Source organism: Sebastes fasciatus, chromosome 12 (assembly GCF_043250625.1).
Source record: "Sebastes fasciatus isolate fSebFas1 chromosome 12, fSebFas1.pri, whole genome shotgun sequence".
In the NCBI taxonomy this organism is placed as follows: domain Eukaryota; kingdom Metazoa; phylum Chordata; class Actinopteri; order Perciformes; family Sebastidae; genus Sebastes; species Sebastes fasciatus.
The window spans coordinates 21,548,665-21,570,466 of record NC_133806.1 but is presented as its reverse complement, the minus strand read 5'-3'; the positions used below and the strand labels follow the sequence as shown (position 1 = coordinate 21,570,466).

General features: G+C 42.0%; 1 protein-coding gene across 1 annotated transcript; it reads right to left on the bottom strand.

Moving 5' to 3' along the window:
* Positions 1-220: 220 nt before the first annotated feature.
* limd1a (LIM domains containing 1a) lies at positions 221-21,076 on the bottom strand. The gene is made up of 9 exons (XM_074654152.1): positions 20,640-21,076; positions 19,271-20,543; positions 12,904-13,005; positions 8,206-8,273; positions 6,743-6,805; positions 5,413-5,543; positions 4,377-4,428; positions 3,235-3,303; positions 221-1,677 (listed from the first exon to the last, which is right to left on the bottom strand). Exons 2-9 carry the CDS (start codon positions 20,496-20,498, stop codon positions 1,534-1,536), a joined length of 1,857 nt encoding a protein of 618 aa, XP_074510253.1. The 5' UTR covers positions 20,499-20,543; positions 20,640-21,076; the 3' UTR covers positions 221-1,533.
* Between the last annotated feature and the right edge of the window lie 726 nt (positions 21,077-21,802).

Genomic DNA, 21,802 nt, shown 5'->3' with positions numbered 1-21,802 from the left:
TGCAAGTTGAGCACTTTTTTTGTGTTTGTCTGCAATCTATATGGCAGCATAACCTGCAGTGGCCCTTTAGACATGACTGAGTTGATCAAATAATGCATTAATGTTAATAAATATTAACAGCAGATCTACTTATAAAAGTAGTAGTAGTTTAGTTCACTGAAATCAAGGTATCATATGAATGTACCTTTTTTGTACTGGGAAAAAAAGAACCAAATTCAAATTGACAGTTTGCAATGCATTTATTAAATATGTATAACACTCATACAGCACATATGTATATGTTTGCTCTTCATTTTAATCTACAGATGGCTATGAAATAAGGAACTCAAATGACAAGCAAGTATTAAGTTACTAAACTCAAGACAACATTTGGAGGGCAAAGGTATGCAATCAAAACTGCACTTCCCACTGCAAATCAAATTAGTGTTTAAGGGGTTTTGCACAAAAGTCAAAATGAAACAAAAGTAAATGAATATAGGCCTACAATAGATATCTTTTTAAATATACAATGTTTGCAAACGTAATAAAATACATAGATCTACAGGCCTAATACCAACCTCTTCATAGGTGCATAGAAAAAAACAGAAAATCTATATCTAAGTGCTAAGAACAGACTGCGTTTGACAAATAATGGCTGTTGATTTACTGGAGAACATTATTACCTGGCTCTCTGAAAGAGAGAAAGTCATTCATATGTTTTGTTTTTGACTGTGAAATGGTAGGCCCTAAGCAAACGAAGGCATAGCAGCTTGGGAGATAATGGCATTGTTTGACATTTCTATGGAATGATCATGCTATAAAGTTATTATTTGATATCATTATTGCATACAGGATTTTTGCATATGAGCCACAATGATTGCTCTGTGTGCAGGTCAACAAATAAAGGCCTCTCACAGAGCGTTTTTGCGGGTACTACCTTGAGAAGAAAATGAACACTTTCTGGTTAAACATTGGAAAAGGAAGGAATCTATGTTGTGCTAAGACTTTTTAAAAAAGGCTCAACGCCAATTTTTTTGTATATTTTTCATATGAAAATACACACCAGCTGTTATTATTGCATGTAGGAACTGTATTGTATGATTGAACCATTATTTTCCAATAGCTATTGAGCCGGCAGAACCATTAGACTAATCATTTATGGATTGATTTGGATTGAACGTGAAGTTGAAGGTACACACCATATCTAAAATGAGTTGACTATTATATTTACATAGTCAATGTAACTGATGTACACATAAAAAAATCATATGGCAACACTTCTGCAAAGTCTGTTTATCTATAACACAATGCTTCACTGTATTCAAAATAGGGCTTTGGTGTATTATAATACTTCATTATTGGATGAAAACCTCTTCAGAAATAATGGAAACTTCATTAACATTCCTGTGAAAACAGACATCAAACCATAGTATGATCTGATGCACTGCATTAATCAATCCTCTACAACAAGAATTGCACGTATCCACTCCTGCTGTCAGTCACGCTGTGGCAGTTCCTCCACTAATCCACCAGGTGTCTCCCTCTCTCCACCTACTAGTAGGTGTTAGTAGAGGCTGCAGCGATGGGAGAGGAGCAGCCCGGCTCCATGTGCTTCAGGTGGCAGGAGTGGCAGAGAAGGTGGCCGTTCAGAGGGTAGCAGCGGTGACCCTCCTCGTCATTCAGTTCCATCTTACAGTCCTGAGCAACACAAAGGAGGAACAAGGGTGAGACACACGTCCACTGGCAGGTTACATGAGCTAGAACAGATGGATAGAGGACAATTGGTCGGATTTCTGCTCTGTATTGACCTCATTTCTAAGCACTGACAAATTGGACGGCAATAATCAACTTGGAAGTGTGCAAAGACAGCATTTAGAACAGGCGCATTTCTACATTTACAAAAAGATTTAAATTCCCCATTATTAGCAAATCTCAACAAATGTCAAATCTGTGCCTACTGACAAAAGAAAAAAAACACGCTCTGTTCAATAGTGGATTCCTTTCAGGGTTCAAAATGCACCATGGCCCGATGGCCCACCAAATATCCCCTGTAGATGGCCCCCTGTGGCCACCAAGGTGTATCAGATCTCTCTTCAGAATGAGACTGCATGTCTCAATGAGATTACAACCGTGTCCTAACCATAGACATAAAAATACAATCATTTATCTCCTAATCATTTAAATTGTGTTTTTATGCAAAAAAGATAGACGCTGTCTTTTGTAGTGTGTGCACAAAGAGACTGAGAGAACAAAGAACTTGAGTTTTAAATCTAAATTAATCATATTATTTTCATTCTGTTAATGTCACAATTAAAGAAGGGTGTGTTAAGTTGCCTTTTCTGTATTGTGTTTACATGAGTTTACATTTGGGCCACCAAAAATGTGCTTTGGCACACCAAATTTAGGGGACTGGTGGCCTATCGGGCCAGTGCTTAAAAATATAAGTGTCTATCCCTGCCTTTATATATACTGCATTTAATAAGGAAGTCACATTGAGATCGCGATCTCATTTACAAGTCAGGCCTGAGTTCAGAGAAAAAAATAAATAAAATAAAAAATAAAATAAAACAAATAATGATAATGATAATGACATGGTAATCAAATAGCTAATATTTAAATATATATACATATACAGCATGACAAAATATAAATAAATGCTTTCTGAAATATCATTGGCATATGTATGAAAAAAAATATATATTTTATGTAAAATAATCATAACTAAAATCAATAGAACCTCTCACCAGATTTTTGAATTTCCCTATCGATACCAGTGTGTAAAGTTTCAGTCTACTCTGTAAATTATTCAAATAAAATATTATCTGCCTTATGGCTTACAGTTTCAAGAAAGAAATGATTCTAATGTCAAAATGCTCTTCTTTAAAAAACTTGAAAGATGAACCAAAAAAATAAAAACACCAGGAGGACACGGCCACTCAATAGTTAAAACACTTCTGCTCCTCACAGCCCACTGATTTTTATTTTCATGAAGCGAAAGAACAGCAGCTGTCAATCAGCCTTTGGCAAAAAAAAAAAGAAGAGGCACTTGAGTAAAGTGATGAGATAGGGATGATGAGGTGTTGCATACCTGCTCTCCTCAGCAGTATGTCATTAACCGCCGAGACTGTAATTAAGATCAGAGATCTACTCATTATGGTTTCTCTTAATGAGCCATTCAGAGAGGGTCCCTGGCTCCGAGCCACTAAACATGCATGTTTTCAAGAAAGAGAAATGTGACATTTCTTTTTTACCCACCTCACAGTGATAGCATTCCACGTGATAGTCTTTGTCCATGGATACAACTCGAATGGTTTCATCAGACCCCTGGAAAGAAATTCAGACGGACAAGTGAAGCCAATCTCGCCAGAAGAAGACACTCGACGGTTCTTATTCTGCTCAGTCTGACAAAAGCTTCAAAAGATCGATAAGAAGCGTGCAGACAGTGATGTAAGCCAAGAGCTGAATTGTCTGTACTTATATAAATCATACTGGCATACAAAAATATAGACACAAAATGCAGCCACATGGAGCCAAAGATTATAGCAAATCATTTACAAAGATCCTGTAAATCAATCTGTACATTCAGAGTTTGTGTGCTCTTTGTCCTGCAGACAGGTTTCCTTTTCAGTCATCTTTCTCTGGTTACAATATCAGCCTGAGAGGGAACTCCCCTGAACATCCGTAACAACAGCTTACATAAATGCACAAGACAGACAAGGCCCCCCTACCCCAACACACACACACAAACACACACTACCTCTCCTCTAAATACCGGCCTCACAGGCTTACTCAAAGGGGAGGGCAGGGGACATTCCGGCAAAGTCAACTCTAATTTTGGACATTTCTTTGCTTTTGCCAGCATGTCCTGTCTGCCTGCCTGTCTGCATGTGAACCGTACTTCTCCCCTACTTTCCGTCTAGTCCTCCTTGGCACTACGTCAAATCAAAGCCCAGAGATATTAGGCCTCACATTGTTTTTTGACCTGTAGTCTAGTGGGAAATATGGCTATATTGAACTATCTGTTCTGCGTTTGGTTCATAACTGAGTAAACATGAGCAGATGAGGATTTATAATCTGCTGAGCTCCTGGTGGTTGAAGGTCCACAGGTAAAAGTGAGCAGCTTCTAGATGTAATGAAGGTATAAAGTCATGCTGGAATTCATATTAACACCACTGCTGCATTGAAGCTTGTCTTTAGGGGGCTTTGATAGTGCTTCATCCTAAGACTACCGCACTGCCAGGAGCATAATCAAACACAATATACATATATTATATACATATACATGCAATATGGACAAAAGCAGAGCATTATCTTAACATCAATGTATTTAGATATCATTTAGATACAACTTCATCGCAGTGAGTGAAATGGTTTTAGTGTTTTCCTTGTTAGTTTACCTCTGAGGGCAGGATGGGCTGGTTGCAGGCTGCACACTTAGGCGCCAGGACCCTGAGAGAGCATAAAGAAACATGTTTTCATACATCTGTTTGAACTGCACTCAAACAAGTGAACCGAATTCAAATTCACTCTATCTAAAGGTTACAGTTCATATTTGATGTCTCTCTATCTCCTGACTTTTAAACCTGTTGAGCCTCCCTCTTTTTTCTCCCCTGCCCTGACTCGGACTAGATTCAACATCCTGGTTCCACTAAGGAGATGCCAGGTTTGCAGATGTGCTGGCTTCCCCTCACACACATGATTCCCAAATTCAAAAAAAGGCAGTAGAAAAACAAAAAGTAAAATTATTTCCACACACATGGCTGGCACCTGGATGTCTGAGGGAATAACAAAGGGCCTCTCAGTGTGGATCGGCATGACTGTGGCTAAACGTCAAACACATACTGTATACACACAATAAGGTTTGTCTGATTTAATCAGCGTGGAGAACATGTGGGAGCTGCCAGACAGGGATCGGCCATGTGCCTGGCTGTGCTGCTGTACATGTTGTCCAAGCAGGGAGAAGAAGAGAGGCTGCGACTGTAGAGCTGCTGTTGAGGTTGAAGCGCTACAGGTGCTACTGTTGATCACTTTTACTGCAACATCAAATGTTCTCACACACACAAAACCTTGACTTTCCACCCAGATGTTAGAAGCTGTGTTTTTGTCCTTACAGAGCATGTTACTGTTGGACAAGAGGAGCCATATGGCCGGACGCCACTCTTCACACCTCTAACTGGACGGTCTCCCTCCCCCTCCCTCTCCTTTCACCCCTGACTACACTTCTCATGTGTCTGCCACACGTGGCAGAGAGACTCAGTCGACCCTTCTCAACAACATCCTGCAGTAGCGAGGGAACGTTAAGGGGCTGTACTGTCATTTGCAATAAGACACCTAGACACTTTTTCCTTTCCGGTGTCACGCTAAACTAATTTAACGCAGATAAATCACGATCATGCACTCATGTGATCCTTTGACGTACTGTGTAACGCTCACCTGTGGTAGTCTTTGAGGCAGTAAATCTTATTTTCAGTGTCCACGGTGAAGGGCACTCCGTCAAGGCTCTCATTACAGATGACACAGCGGAAACAGCCGGGGTGGTACGACTTCCCGAGGGCCTGCAGGATCTATAAAGAGAGAAATGAGTGAAGAATATCAGGGCGTTAATGCTTTAATTCCTTCTGCTACTGCTACTTCATATTTCCTCACTGTCTGTTTCCAATCAAATTAAAATAGTCAATGTTCTTAAAAAAGACTTAGATGACTTTTTAACGATCCCTGTGGGTATATTGGGTCGTAACAGCAGCTGAGAATAGGACAAAGCTAAGAATAAGCCCAACTAGAGTACTCAGGATAATATATATAACAAGCAATCACACCTATCAAATAAAGCTAAAAGAAAAACACAGCAATTAAATAAACGTACTATGTCTTCTCTGGCAAATTTAAGACAAAGGCAAACGATATGTCTTATGTTACATACAGAAATATAGTGTTGTTCCAATACCGATACTCAAAATTCGGGATTGGGTATCAGCGAGTACGCTAGTCTATGCATCGATCTGATACCACAATTTATTAAACCAGAAAAAAACCAACTTGTTTAACTGGAAATCAATTCTTCTTCTTTGAAATTATTTCATGTTTTACAAAGAGTTTAACCTGAGCCAGGCCGTACAACAAAGATAGTAATCATATATCACATCCATACATGGTCAGTAGTAAACAGCTTTTAAATAATAATAATAACTATATAGTTTTGTTATCACGCTGGTATCGGTACTCAGTATCGGCCGACACTGCAAGTTCAGGTATCGGAATCGGTATTGGGAAGGAAAAAATGGTATCGCAACATCTCTACAGATATGTGTACATATAATATGCATAACTTGCAAATAGTCTCAGTGATCAAGTCCAACAGATTTCTGCTGTGAGATACAGCACGTTAAATGTGCAGATGTGAAGATAAGTCAGCACAATAAAACAGAGACGATCTCCTTCATCTCTGTCTGCTGGGTGGAGAACATGTGTCGACTCGTGTCTAGAAAAACCCTTCATATGCTGCGACACTTCCTGCCTTGGTCACATGCTTTGTGTGTGTGTCCGTTCCGTTTTTTCCCATGAGCCTTTGTGTGTGTGTGTGTGAGAGAGATGCACATGCAGAGCCTATGCTTCCTCCTGAGTCTTTAACCAGATGTGGCCACAGAGAGCTCATTCAGGGTGAAGTAACTGCTGAGATCACCTGGCTCGGACCCATTCACACAAACACACAGACAGACATAACACTCAAACTACACACAACTGGGCAGAAGTAACAGACACTCACCATGTCCATGATCAGATGTCCACATGCGTTGCACTTGTCTGCAGACTGCTGGAAACCAGAGTACTTCAACAGGCAGAGAAAAAGACGACAGTGATGTCATTGGAATGTGGTTATTTAATGGATGACTGAAATCTCTGACTCTCTGTTTCAGACTGAGCACTAAACAGCTCCACAATGTCTCCCAGGCATAATCCAAAGTAGCCTTTAAGGTTTAGCTGTATAGTTGTACTAAAACTTCTAAAATCACTCCTTTTGATCAAAAACAATCAGAAAGTTTGCACTCTAAGTGTGTGGAATACTGAACAAAAGTCAATACGGCGTGGTTCCTGAGATTGACATTGAACTGATACAGTATTTGAATCAGTCGGCTCAGATTTCTTACGTGTTAATATGTATGAGCGGTGTCAGCGAGGAGAGGCCACGCTAACAGGCCTGGCAGAAGAGCAGACGTAATTAACGGCACACAGAGGGAGAAGAGCCAGAGCAAATTTAATTCACTGTAAATTTTGATTTTAATTGAGCAAGTAGGAGCTTTTGGTGGAAAGGCAATTAGATGAGGTTTTATACGGAGGCCTCATGGGGTAAACACGCACAGAGCGACTGACAGTGTGAACGCAAGGATGAGTTGGGAAAATACAACCAAAAAAGGGGGGATTTACAACATAATTGTACCCAGGGGTTTCAGTTGTGTTTAAGGTACATCCTATGATGATGGATACTGAAAGCCACCTCTTAGTTGACTAAACGGTCGTTTTGGTCTTTGTCGACTAAGATTTCTGTAGTCAATTAGTCGGGTTTTTTTTATCCTTTTTTCATACTGAATGACTAATTTCTAAGAAACTAATGATCACATCTCTGGTAAACACAAGATTTAAAGTGGTGCTTTTGTGTGATTCTTTGTGGAGAAACTCAGTTTTACAGATCCGTCGATTAAATCAACTAATCAATTAGTCGACAATATCGTATGAGTGTTAGTCGACTAAGAATTTCTTTGGTCGAGGACAACCCTAGTTCATACAATCATTCTGCACTGGTGTGAATGGCCTGACCGCCTTCCACCCTATAAACCATAACGAAGCAGCTTCTCCAGTTACTGACCTCATCCAGTCCCACCCAGGGGAGGAAACTGATATGAATCGGCTGCATTAGATGCGAGAAACTGTGCGTCAAGGTCAAAGTCTCAAACCGATACGTTGCATTTAAGTTGAAGGCTGACAGGTTGATTATAGGTTGCATTTTAAGGTACACCTGATGAATGGTGATTCAAGGGAAAGCCTCTTGTTAATAATAAATAGAGAGGGATTGTAAACCTTGAGACAATAGAGATGTGGACGGAGTGAAAGTGAATGCATCTCAGTATGAGAAAGGTGCTCTGTGTAATCTCAACCTAAAGTAACAAATGTCACAAGACCACATACCTCAGTTGAGGTATAATAAATATTGATTGTGTATTGACTGCTCACCAGAAAGTCCTCTTCACAGAAAACCCTCCCTCCGACATAGTAGAACGCCTTCCCTCTCAGCCTTCGACCTACGGAAACACACAGAACAGTCCGTTTGTATCTTTTCACTCGAGGAAGAAAAACGTTTTTAAAATTTTGAATTACAATAAGTAGAATAAAGTAGACGAGAAAAGGTAAGCCACTGATAGATAGTTGAAATGTCTTACTGGAAAATCTTGCAAAGCCACGAGACCAGTCTCAGAAAATAGTTAGAGCACTAATGCATAAAGACCATGGTGATTAATTACACCCATTCGAAGGTAATGGTCCCTCTTGCAATATTCATTATATCCTGCTGAATCCCGGGCAGATAAATCAAACAAGCGGATCTCTGGTGTGCTGGTGTCTAAATATAATAATGCTGGGACGCTGATCGGGTTGCAGTAGGACAATGAACACATCTGGATCAAACACATGTGAGGAAAAAAATGCTGATTAAATTCAATTACTAGACAGGTGCAACAGATTAAACACTCTGCTCTATTGGATTTAGTGGCAACCACAGGCCAAGACCTGCGACGACCTGCTATTCTTCTTCTTTGTTCCTTTCTGGTGTCTTTCCACATGCTGGGTGCGCTTCCTGTCTGTCTGTGTGTGCTTTAATAGTTCTATGGTCTGGTGCTGGCTTCTTATAGCAGCACACACACAGCAAAAACCACTTCACATAGCTATTTTTGCTCAGGTCCCACAGGAAGAGAAAACATTCCTGGCATTTTCGGAGTGGGGAGGTGAGGGAGGGGACGGCAGTGGAGAGGAGGGGGTTAACCTTGGTGAACAGGAGCCGTCTTTATCTCCCGTGCTCCATCTCATGCTCTGTTTACCTGATTGCTTGTATCCAGATAGTCTCACACAGTCATTTAGCCACTAGGAATTTCAGTTTCACTTTTAAGACGAAGAAGAAATGCAGTGCAAAACCACAGTATTTGACATTTTAAATAGAGGCCTTTCTCAGATTCATTTCTGGAAAACATGGACAACAAGTCAACAAGTAGTCAGCAATGAAAAAAAATTATATATTTTGTCACATCCCTTCATTGGACATAGTAGGGTTGGAAGATATGACAGTATTAGCCTTTATCATGGTAGCTATCCTGGGAGTATTACGCCATCAAGGGCAAAGTTGCAAATTACTGATGATATTTGCATCCATGTGATGAAGCAATTTGATTTGCTGTGTTAGCTACAAACAGACCTGCCTGGTTATTTTATGCCTAAATCGTTTATCAGTTAATTTTGCACAAAATGTACTATACCATGATAATATTATATAAATTTACATTTACCGTGACAGAGGACATTATCATATTTCTCCCCTAGTACACAGATCAACCTACAAAGTGAAGAAAATTACTATTTGAGTCTAATAGTCAAAAAAACAAGCTCACAAAAGAGGCTGACCTCACTCCTCTCTACTAAAACTGCTGTCTTAAAATCAGCAATAGATTGAAATAAGCCTGAATTACACGTAGAATACAAAGGCAAGAACCAAGAAAAAAAAAAACTGAAAAAGGAAATTAACTGAAACCTCATGATTCGTCTTTTTATATCAATGGGCACATGACATCTCTCTGAACCAGTTATCCACAATTACATCATCCTACTTAAATAGAATAATAATGGTCACGCAACCATGTCTGACTGAGGCTAACACAATAACTAACTTAAGAGCATTTCCAATCGGGCCAAGGTGTGGAGCTGGCCTTGGGTAATTACTGACAGACAGTCTTGGAACCATGTCCCTAAAGGAAAGAGGGAAGGATGAAGGGGATGACAGTGAGATATGGGCCATCCCTCCTCTTCACATTCCTGTCTTTTTTTCCCCAGCGAGTCAGAGAGGGAAGGCTCGGAGCTTTGCGGAAAGATAAGAGCTTAATTAAAGTCAGGAGTCAGGACTGACTATTTGACAAGAACTGTGACTATTGCGCTTTCATAAAAATGTAAAATACCTGAGGGACAGAACAAAACACAAGGCCATTTTCTAATTAAAACATTCGATGAATTCCCTTATGTAATCCTATTCGGAAAATAAGAAATTCACAACGACCCTGCCGCGGCTTCCTAATCGGGCCTCAACCCTCTTTCCTTCCAGTAAATTAGCAACAAAAAAAAGCTGCATCTCTTTTATACCAATTTCACATTTGTAGACTCTTTACTCTGAGATTTAGTCTCACCTCCTGCGCTGCTAAAGATATCTATGTATGTTTAATTGACAAAGAAAAAAAAATCTTCCCTGCACTTACAAGAAGTGTTTTTGGTAGTCTGAATGCATTTCTCTGACTGTGAGCAGCACCTGGGATGTTTGGTCAAGGTCCCGACAATCCACCCACCAGATGTTAACATACCAGTGGTTTTAGGACCAATCAGATCCAAAGCCTGCCGACTCGCTGGGATAAGGGGCTCATATTATGAAAGCTGAATCTGAGAGAGGGTCTGTGTACTGCTGTTCCTTACAAACAATAAATATACTGGAAAGTAGGGCTGTGTATTGGCAAGACTCTGGGGATAGGATACGTATCACACCACCACCATATGCATAAAATCTGAGTACAAAAAGTGTACTTTTTTATGCAATCAGAACAGTGGGATCTGCATTTACATGCATCACAGTCCCTGTAACATCCAACATCATAGCACTACTTTGAGAGGGCGCGTATTTTTTTGCAAATTAAACAAAGTATTGACCGAGTTAATCTTTGCATGTAAACTGTTAATTAAAAAATCGATACAGTGTTTTTGAGAATCAATACAGTATCACAGAACATTATATCGCGATATTCGATACGAGAGTCTCATATAAGGAGTCTTTTTCCTTCTATTTCCCTCTTTTCTGAGATTTCCACCGATTATTTGAGTTGGCTAATGAGTAAACCAGTTGCCCTGATTACAAACTTGAGCTTAATCTCCAACTGGAATTGGGTTGCACCACTAACTGTTTGTATGCAGTCAATGATTAGCCTGGAGGGAATCCCCCCCTGCAGCGAAGTACTGAATCCCAGACACGCAGCCGGAGCTCTCCTAGCCATCAGGAATGTTCTCCTGCCTCTCAGTCACCTTGGGAGAACTGGTGTGAGGACATAGGAGGGAGTTCACAGTCTTGTTATGCAACTCAACGAGCGTGACAGATGTCTTGACATACAGACTCTTGATGCAAGATGAGAAGGGATGCTTATTTTATCACTGTGTTTTCAACTGCATGGTGCTGTTTACTGTGTGGGCACAGCATGAATACATATGCATGTATCAGCGTGTTCCTGTGTGCTGGCTGCGTGTGGTAGTGTGCTCCCACTGAATGGTCTCCCTGTCCCGCACTGTCCTCCCATCTCGTTGCGCCCAGCTGACATAACAGCACCCAGTGTCCTCCTGGAGCCCGACCTACTGAGGGCCCCTATGCCTGCATTCCTCCCCAGCTGAGATGCTTTTCCCTAGGGCCACTCACAGCGAGCACAACCCTTATGCCCTCACACGAAGCAAGCTATGAGAGGTATGTGGTGTGTAAACTCCTCCCCCCCCCCCCCCCACACACACACACACACTATAGACATCAGCTTCACAACGTGTCTCCTCTTTTTCATCTCCTTGCTCACACACACATGTATAAACACACCGGACAGAGGGTGAAAGAAAACACAGAGATGTTAATCATATATTTGGGGGCGTAACAAGCGAGGTCAAAGGTGCTGCAGAATAATGGGCTTGAGTTGAGGTCACCACATACTCCACATACCCACCCGTCTCATAATTGGGATAGAGATTTTAATTGGTTGAAGCAGAGAGGCAGCTGGGTCACGCTTCAGCTAAGGAAGTGCACGGCTGTCCAGCCAAGAAGCTACAGGTCACAACATACATCGCACAGTGCAGCCAGGAGCGGTGAACCTCAACTGATACCTGCCTGTCCCTAACTGGTCAGGTAAACTGTGTAATCTGAGAAAATAAAACCTGGCCAGTGCAGTATTAAATGAGTCCACTGAAACGTGGAATACAGGTCACACTGACACAACAAATCAGACCTGATTAGTTGTTCCAACATGTGCCGTTTGTTTGAATTCATTCTGCCTTAAAAGTTAAAACTGCATCTGCCTCGGGTAATTAAAACCAAAAGAACACAAACGAAGAACAGATATTGCCTTTGAAGTTGTTGTCAAAGTGATTCTAAACAAATAAGCCCTGTAGCTAACCAGTACAAGCCATTATTGCTTCATTATAAGTGTCAGGAGGTTCACGCTGATGCTTAGAATCCCCGCCTTTCTCACACGTGATTTGTCGGTGATTTTCAGTTTCAAGCTCCACACCAGACTTGGATATGGTATTAAACTACACTAAAAGTTATGTTATTGACTGATGGATGAATTAGGTCGTCAAAAAAGTCTCGCTTTGTGTGTCTTTGTGTGGGCTGGAGGTGGTGACTGGCACACCCAGAAACCAAACACCGGCAGCACAGGACAGTAATCCCCAAATAATTGTGTGTTTTTGCTCGGGGGCAGTGAATGAGTGAAGAAGAAGGTACCACTTTCAATTCAAGACAACAGGGTCTTTGGCAGCCTATTAGTCAGGAGGCGACATGAGCTTAACGTGTGAATGGACACGAGGAGAGGAGGTGAAAGTGTTTGAATGGGAGCAAAAGGCTTATTGAAGGTATGCTGTGTGTGTTTATGTACTCACTGCAGGCGCTGCAGGTGAAGCAGCTGTCATGGTAGAGGCTGCCCATAGCTTGGCAGGCCTGGCTGGCTCCGTACACCGCCTTGTTGCACTTAACACAGACTCCTGGAACACAACACAGCATATGACCAGGTCAGAAAAGTCACAGGGAGGCACACATTTAAGTGATTAATGCATTTAAATCCACACACAGAATCAAATACTAAATCAGAGATATAAATTAGGACACTGTTAGTTTATTGTATCAAGATAAAGAGCTGTGGAGGCTGTGATCCAGATTAAACCAAAAACAATGGAGACAAAAGTCAGGAAGCTGGGTGGCGGGCTGTGTCATTGAAAAGGGAAATATATCCCTATTTGCTTATTTGACTTGGCACAGAGACTGAGAAGTCTGTTAATAAGGACTTTGATAAAAATCAAAATGTTCTTTCCTACCCTAACTACACACACAGTCCATGTGGCTTGTTATCAAGACACTGGAGTCTACTCAATATTAATCTATCCATTTATCCGAGCCAAGTATGCGCAGAGAAAAATGTAAAACAGAAGAAGAAAACAAAAATGAAGATAAAAGCCCAAAAGACATGAAAGCAAGAGTGCGTTGGGTGAAGAATACCAGATCAGGCCTTTAGAAAAAATCACATGACAGCATGCCAGGCAACATTACATAATCTGTCCTTTGACTTTGGACTGAACAACACAAAGTTTCCATGTGCTCAATATGCAACATTTCTGTTTATCTGGAGCTGATGCAACACTACTTACTTTTTTAAATATTATCTTTCTTCGCACCAATTCCCTGCATCTCAACCTCTATGACACGGCGTGATGTGACAACTGACATATGGACTGTGACAAGTGACAACCCCCCCCCATCACTGCTGACCGTAATGGGTAGTCAGCTAGCTGCTAAATCAATCAGATACAGTATGATATGACCTTCCAATCATGAAATATTAAGTTAAAGTAGCAGGAGGGGCGACGGCATTGACGGAAAGATGAAAGCAAGACCTCGAGCTTCTCTTTTAGTGCGAGGATGTTGTGTGCATGAGGCTATTTGTGTGTGTATGTTTTTATAGAAAAACTCCCTGGAGACAGAGAAATAGAGCTCAGCTGAAAAGCGTGGCCCAGCCCAGCCCAGCCCAGCCCAGCCCAGCCCGGCCCAGCCCAGGTCCTGCTCCAACACTGACAAAGAAACTTCTGTTTTCACTGTATCCAACACACATCACGCGGCCGCCTCCTCCAAAAACACACAGTTACATTTAATAACCTTCAAATGTTTCTCTTCGTAGACTTTCAGTAATGGGTAACTGGGTTATATATAATTCAACTAAAGCCTCTCCTAATACCACAACAGAGGACACATCATCAGGGGCCCCAATGGCTGGAAAGAAGATTTAGAGATAATAAGAGGGATATTATTAGAGAGCAGAAGAATGTTGCTCTTATGTAAGCTATTTTGTTTACATGAAAACACAATAAAGTAGTCATGCCATCAAACTACTGAAATGAATCACATTCTCTGCTTTTCTTCTGCAAATGTTGACTATAAACATTTCATGTCATGGAACAAACAATACAGCAGGAATAAGATTCTCAGGAAAACAGTACACATACAATACAGACACTGGGCTAAGGACATTTTTCCTTTATTTTTTTTGTATAGATTTGATTTGTATGCCCCATGTGAACAAAAAAAGTCCTTTCACTCTTTTCTAGGGACCAAACATTCCTTGTTTTCATAGTAACCTCCTCGCCGGTTGGGCCACTACAAATCTGCTTTTGGCCAGAGTCCCATATTCCAAAACAGTGTGATTATTCAGGGGACTGACTGCTTGCTTCAAGTGGGGGGAGGGGAACCAAAACACACCGCCAAAACTTCACCCCTCCTATCCCCCCCTCACCTTTCCCAGTTGTCAAAACTCCCAGTAGATGGCTGCTTGCTGGCCAATACGCCACTGACTAAAAAGGGACTATTGAGTGTTAGCCCCAAGGTTTCAGATTCATCACATCCACGACGTGATGAGAAAATTAATAGCAAACGTATGTACATCAGCATCTCATTCAGTAAAAAGTATGTAAAACATTTCATAAATGGAGTTGTGTTGTGTCTCCTATAGCAGTGGTTCCGAAGTCTTTTTTTTTATGTACCTCCACACCCATGAGATAAGCTCAAATGTTTATCCTTTACATTTAGGTAACTATTTCCACTGTTTCCATTACTTCTAGTTAGCCTATCTAAAATATCTACCCATGACTTTTAGCTGAGTATTTTGACTTCTCCGCTCGCTTGCTATTACAACTGACTCAGGTTGGTGGACTGTGTGCACTGTGCTGGCAGCTTAGAGTAGCAGTGCTAGTAGTGTTAGCACTTCTCCAATAAGCCATAAGTAATCAGATGTTTAAGTATAAATTTAAAAGGACTGTGCATTGAAAATAGAGCCGTCCTCGACCAAAGAAATTCTCAGTCGACTAACACTTATACGATTCTGTCGCCTAATCGATAATTGATTTAATCAGCGGATCTGTAAAACTGAGTTTCTTTGCACAAAGAATCACACAAAGCATCACTTTAAATCTTGTGTTTACCAGAGATGTGCTCCTAAATTTCTTAGAAATAAGTCATTCAGAATGAAAAAAAAGCAGAAAAAATGACTCCACTACAGAAATCGTAGTCGACTGAGACCAAAGCGATCTTTTAGTTGTCTAATTGATAAAGAGGGAGCAGCCCTAAATGAAAGATAACCTTTCTCACTAAAAAAAAAAGAGACTAAAATCCATCCATGACACATCCACCACATGATATAATAAACGCCACTGTTAAAGCAGCAAATGTATGTACATCGCACACTCATTCACTGAAATGAGCCGAATGCTGTGTCACCTAATGGCATCATATTTTAACTATCACCACAGCGCACACAGACACCACACCCAGAAGTGACACAGCATAATCAATTCAGTCAAATACTGCCGCTGGCCATATATTCACAGACAAACAGACACATTGATGTGCATGAGACGATATCACATTCACACACACATACACACACATAAAAGGCAGCCTCCAAAAGCATGCCAGAGCGCAAGCCAAAAATCCCTGGGAAGAGTTAAGACGAAGCTTTCCACTCAACAGCCAGATGGGATAAATTAATCCTCCATCTTAACACAACACTAAACGCTCAACTGAATGTGTGTGTGTGTGTGAAAGTCAGAGGAAGAGGGGAGGCAGAACGCTGGGATGTCCCATCACTTCTCCCCTCTTGGATGAACTTGTCTATAAATCTCACATCCTCTCATGGATCTTGTGGCTGAGGACAAAGAAGTATCCACAAACTTGTCCCTAAATCTCTACGTTTGTCCACTCATCCATTCAACTTCACCGCAGGCACCTCTAAACTTGTCTGGGACTCCCCTCCTATTTGTATCTAAAGACCTAATTTCTAAAATTCCTTGCTCTCTTTTCCTTCAGACATTCCTCAGTGTTCCCCCGGTGCAGCCGTTTGGCACTGGACTCATTTTCCCAGAACTTCCAGCTGCAGTTTTGCCAATCAGCACTTGGTGAACGGCCGGGAACTCTGGGGGATCAAAGCCAGCCCTGCATGGACACAACTCACTGGATTGGTTTAACACCACCATGGCGCTGGCAGAGACTTTTAAAAGCACATTATATTCAGTCCCGTCAGGCTCAATGAAACCTTAGCTTTAATCTAATATACTCTATGACATATATACTAAAGGTGCTTAAAAAGTCTGCATATACATATATTATTCACAACTATGAAGGTCTTCTATGATGAAACTTAAGTTTTGTCATGTAAACTAGCCTACACAAGTTTTTTTCTGGCATGAAAGCATGACTCAGAGGATGAGCCATGGTCTAGTGGAAACCTCCATGCAGGAACCGTATGTGGGAACGCGCGTGTGAAAAAAGGCCTTTACTGTATTACTTTAAAACCTACACTTCCGCTGATCGCACACTGTGCTCTCCCACACCTCCGTAATATTCACATCACTGTGCTATTTGTGAGCCTTTTCGTGACAGTGACGTATGCCAGAACATCTTCCCTTACACACACACCAATACAAGCACACCAGGGGGGCTGAGGACGGCTGGGAATTACAATCGTGACATTCCAGCAGGAAATTCCTTTCTACGAGGAGGCAAGGGTGGGTTGTGTGTGTGTGTGTGTGTGTATGTGTGTGTGTGTGTGTGTGTGTGTGTGTGTGTGTGTGTAAAAGGGGTGCTCTGTGGCTTCAAACACGATATATCCATCTCACGCTCTCTTTCTGTCACTGTCTTGCTTTCCAGTAGCGGGACATGCCATTTCATGAATGGCCTTGGCTCCAAACGCCTGGCCAACACCAGCTTTCTCTGCAACAAACACACTCCCAGCAACATAAAGTACATCTCACCTATTTACCAGGGCTGGGACGATGCAACTATCTCCCGATTCGAAACTGTCATGATACTTGGGTGTTGATTCGATGTGTATTGCGATGTTAAAGTATTGCAATTCTACGAGAATTGTGATTTGATATTACGATTTATTGCGATTTCCGTTAACTTTTCTAACACTAGACCATGGGAAAAAGTTGAATCGTAAAATTCTAGGGACTTTTACTTTGGAAAATATCTAAGTTAACAAATCAAAATGTTTGATTGTTAGCTCTCCCGTCAGCTCCGTTCTCTTTACACATCAATATTAAGCTCCATCTGGGCCGTTTGAATGCATTTAACATAAATGTCAGGATATGGGTGCTTTACAGTTGTAGCGTCGGCTGATTTGACCACGGAGATTGGAGAGTGAAGGCTGGCTTGACCGCATGTTACCGTAATATGATAACGTTTCCCGTCCATAACAGAGTTAGAGTGCAGCTTTTCCTGGCAATATGTGAAACCCAAAGTGTTTCCATTCTTTACTGTATGTGTAGTGTTTACCACGCTGGATCTAAAATGTGAGGGTGCAGGTCGTATCCACGCAGACCCTCCACCGTTTTCGTTTCGGCTCACTGCGGCCGGCTGCGTTTTGTTTTGGTGACGGATACGGAACGGATATGACGTCACGTTACTCTGACTACAACAATAAAAGCGGTAACTTCCTTCTACCTCAGCATAGACTCAAATGAAGCAAATATATTGATTCTGGTATTAAAAGATCAATTTCAAGATCGTAAAAAAAATAAAATGTGATACATAGGTCAATCGATTTTTTTCCCACCCCTACTATTTACTGTATCTACAACAGCCTATACGCTGACCTCACAGCAAAGCATGTGTTTTTCTAAAGTTGTATTCATTTCCTGATGGCACTCCTAAGGGCCCGATAGAGCAGCTGAAGTGCTACACACAGTGATATTAGGAACAGAAACCAGAGTATTCTGCTGATGATGGACATTCTTCAACAACCCTTCTTCCTCTGTTTCTTAAGTGAGTGACCTTGTGTATTGATTGCAATCTTAGTTGCAAGACTTCACTCCTCTTTTTTGTGTATTGGTAATAATATCATACATGTAAAATATGTGTTATTCCAACAAATGTGAGGATGGATCAGGAAAACCCAACAAAGAAATTATCTTAAAAGGTAAATACATGTCTTGATAAAAAAAAAACAGCCATGGTTTCTTGTTCCTAATGTGCCCCCAAATACCAGAACTAACCACCACAGGTGTTGTTATTCATAATCATTTTCCCTGTGCGCACGTGTTCATCACTTGCTCAAGCATGCATGGCGTTCTCACAAAAAGAGTGATGAAATATATGCAAGCACAGATCTGTGATGACATCATTCGGAAATGCCACCGCCAGTCAAACAAACTCAACGTGGGAAGGAACATTAATAAAACAATCACAGAGCTGACAGCGGTGATCAAGCTCTAACTAATGAGTTAAGTCATCAATGTTGCTTAGTAATCCATTAAATCTGAGAGGAGATAAGAGGGCTACATTCTTCTTTCTGGCCTTGTGCCCCACCTTTTACTGCCAAAGGGTTTGATTCAGCTGCCAAGAGGGCAGACAATGAATCATTTAAAAAAAAAAGACATGAAACAAATTAGAAAATTATTCTGTCTGCATTCCACAGAACAAAAGAAAGAGACAGGCCTCCTACATCGTGTGCCTAATAAGTTCTGCTATTTTATCAGCAACGACCATCAAGAATGCCACCAAACAAAGACTTATGACAATAAATGTGTGTGTCTGTGTGTAAGGGAAACACAGAAGAAGGAAGACAAACGGTGACAGTGTGTGCATGTGTGAATATGAAATCAAAAACAAGTGGATTTATGTTCTGAACTGTGGGTGGGCGGCTCTGTCGTGGCCTAACTGACAGAAGCCCCCTTGTTGATGCTGCATACTAAACTGTCTTACCAAAGTAGTCAGCCTTTGGTTGGGCATCCATCTCTTTTTCCAGTCGATTGGTGAGGGCTTCTAACTTTATTTCAGCTGCTGAAGGCCCCTGTTCGAGGAGAGACTGGCAGGATAGATGGACAGGCTTGGATGAGCGTGGGACTTCAGCATCACCACTGATGGCATGTCCACAGACAGCTATTTGGCTCTGACCTTGACCCTGGCTGCTGCTGCTGCTTTTGGACACATTGCCAGGGATCAAGGCAGCAGATGCCACCTGGGCTTTGGGTAGATGTGTTTCAAAGGGTGCAGGTAGGAGCGGAGAGGGACCATTGTGGCTGGCAGAGGGTCTCAAAGTTGGAGAGGCTGCCGGTGCGTAATGGGCTGCAGGATGTGACTGCTGCATGTGGAGGTCAGCTCCTGCTGTGAAGGCACTCAGAGGCAGGCCAGGGATGAGGTCAGAGGGCTCTCCTGCCCATCCCCTGGCTGGCCCAGCAGATGAGGTCAGGTTTACAGGCGGGGTGACAGCCTGATTCTGCTGGGGTGGAAGACTGGGAGGTGCAGACTGACGCTGAGGCTGCTGTTGAGATGTACTGCTGCCTCCAGACCCAGACAGAGGTGGGGAAAGCTGGCTGTGGCTCTCTCTGGATGGGGCCCATGAGGCAGCAGGCTGGCTGGCCGGGTGACGAGCATGTGTGGGCGCGTTATGAGACGCATTTCCTGGGCTGGGGGGAGCAGCAGGGGTGTTGCTGCTGTGCTGGTATGAATGTGGCTCTAAACGCTCCTTATTATCGTAATTATTTCCGTAGCCACATGCCCTGCCGACTGGAAGTTCAGACTGAATGTGGTGTTTCTGGCCATCAAACTGGTTCCCAGCAGCAGTCGTGCCAGTGGTGGTGGTGCAGCCCGGCACAGGGCCAGAGAGCATGGGGGGCTTCGCTGCTGCCTCACACGGCTGCTGTCTGTAACTATTGATGGGCGGTCTGTCTTTGGTGTAATACGTGCTGTTGTTGTTGTGGCCCCCATTCATTTTGATGATAGCCTGGTTGTTCTTCGCCATCTCCTCTTGCTGCTTCTGAATGTGTATTTTATTCATTTTAGTGGCAAAAACTCTTCTAGTCTCTTCAAAATCGGGGTTATTTCCTGCGTCCCTCCTGGTTCGGAACAAACCATCTCTGGAGGCTTCATACATGTTTAAATCCTCGATGAACTTACTCGCCTCGAGTCCCAAATCCTCGTATTTATCCATGATGGAGCTACTTTGTGAGTTCAATGAAGCAGAGGAACAAAAAGGCTGTAAAAAGAGAGATGTGTTATTAGTATACAGTCCAGCCGCTCGTCGTCCTGACAGGAGGACACGTCCAGGCTCAGGGTGAAACTTTACTCTTACTCCAAACTCTCCTCTTCTTCTTTTTTCCCGTGAAGATTAAAAAGTTACCGCGTCCTCCTCGGTGGTGAAACAGTGGAGAAACTGCCGGTCCGTTCAGCTACAGCTCTGTCCAGAAACAAGCCTCCGTGTGTCTGGTTATAACTGAGAGCAGATCTCAGCTCCGATAGCCGGGACGACCCCAACAACTACTCCTCCTCCTCCTCCTCCTCCTCCTCCTCCTCCTCCTACTCCCGGTTTACCGTCCCAGCGGGGAACATTCATTCACAACTTTATCCTCCGCTCCTCTGTCAAGTAAAAAAGTACCTAAAAGTAGTTAAAATGTGTTAAAATGTGTTAAAGTGTGTTAAAGTCGCGACGCTTAACTGATAGAACTAATCTACCGTTATAACGAACCGACCGTGGGATTAACCGTTGTGGAGCTCGAGCCGTACGTGGCCAACGGTCGTCAATTGGGACTGAGCAGAGCAGGGGACGGTTTGTTTTTAAAGGGGCAGTGTGCTCAAAATGAGCCATGTAAGTAAAAGTTGAGTTGAGATTAATCACACAGTAATGTTAGTTTACAGATAACTAAGCTGTGTCTTAAAATAAACCTAGATCCGCTCCCTCACATCCTGTGTAATTGTTAAAAATATCCAGAGCTAGTTGACTCAGTCTCTTCTCTCTGAGTCAGCATAACACTTCAGCATTTTCATTTTGCTGCTCCATAAAATTAAAGAGCCGAGCTGGGAGAGTGTGAAGTGTTTTGCTGTGTGAACAGTGGTGATTCACTGGTGAAATATAACTAAGTACATTTATTAAAAAGTATCTTACAACTAAACAAACTGTACACATTTGAGCAGGGCTGGCTTTAGCCCTTTTGGTGACCTAGGACAGGGGTCAGCAACTTTTACTATCAAAAGAGCCATTTTAGGCAAAACAAAAACAAAAAAATCTGTCTGGAGCTGCAAAACATTTGAGCATTGTGATGAAGGTAACACAGTTTATAGTCTAAGTATATAGTATATAAGTCTAATGCAGTGAGGGCCAAAGAGCACGACGGAGTATTAAGGCCACATTGAGCGGAAAAACATCTGAGATTTACAGAATAAAGTCATAACTTTATGGGAAAAAAGGCGTAATATTACGAGAATAAAGTCAGAACTTTACGAGAAAAAAAGTCGTAA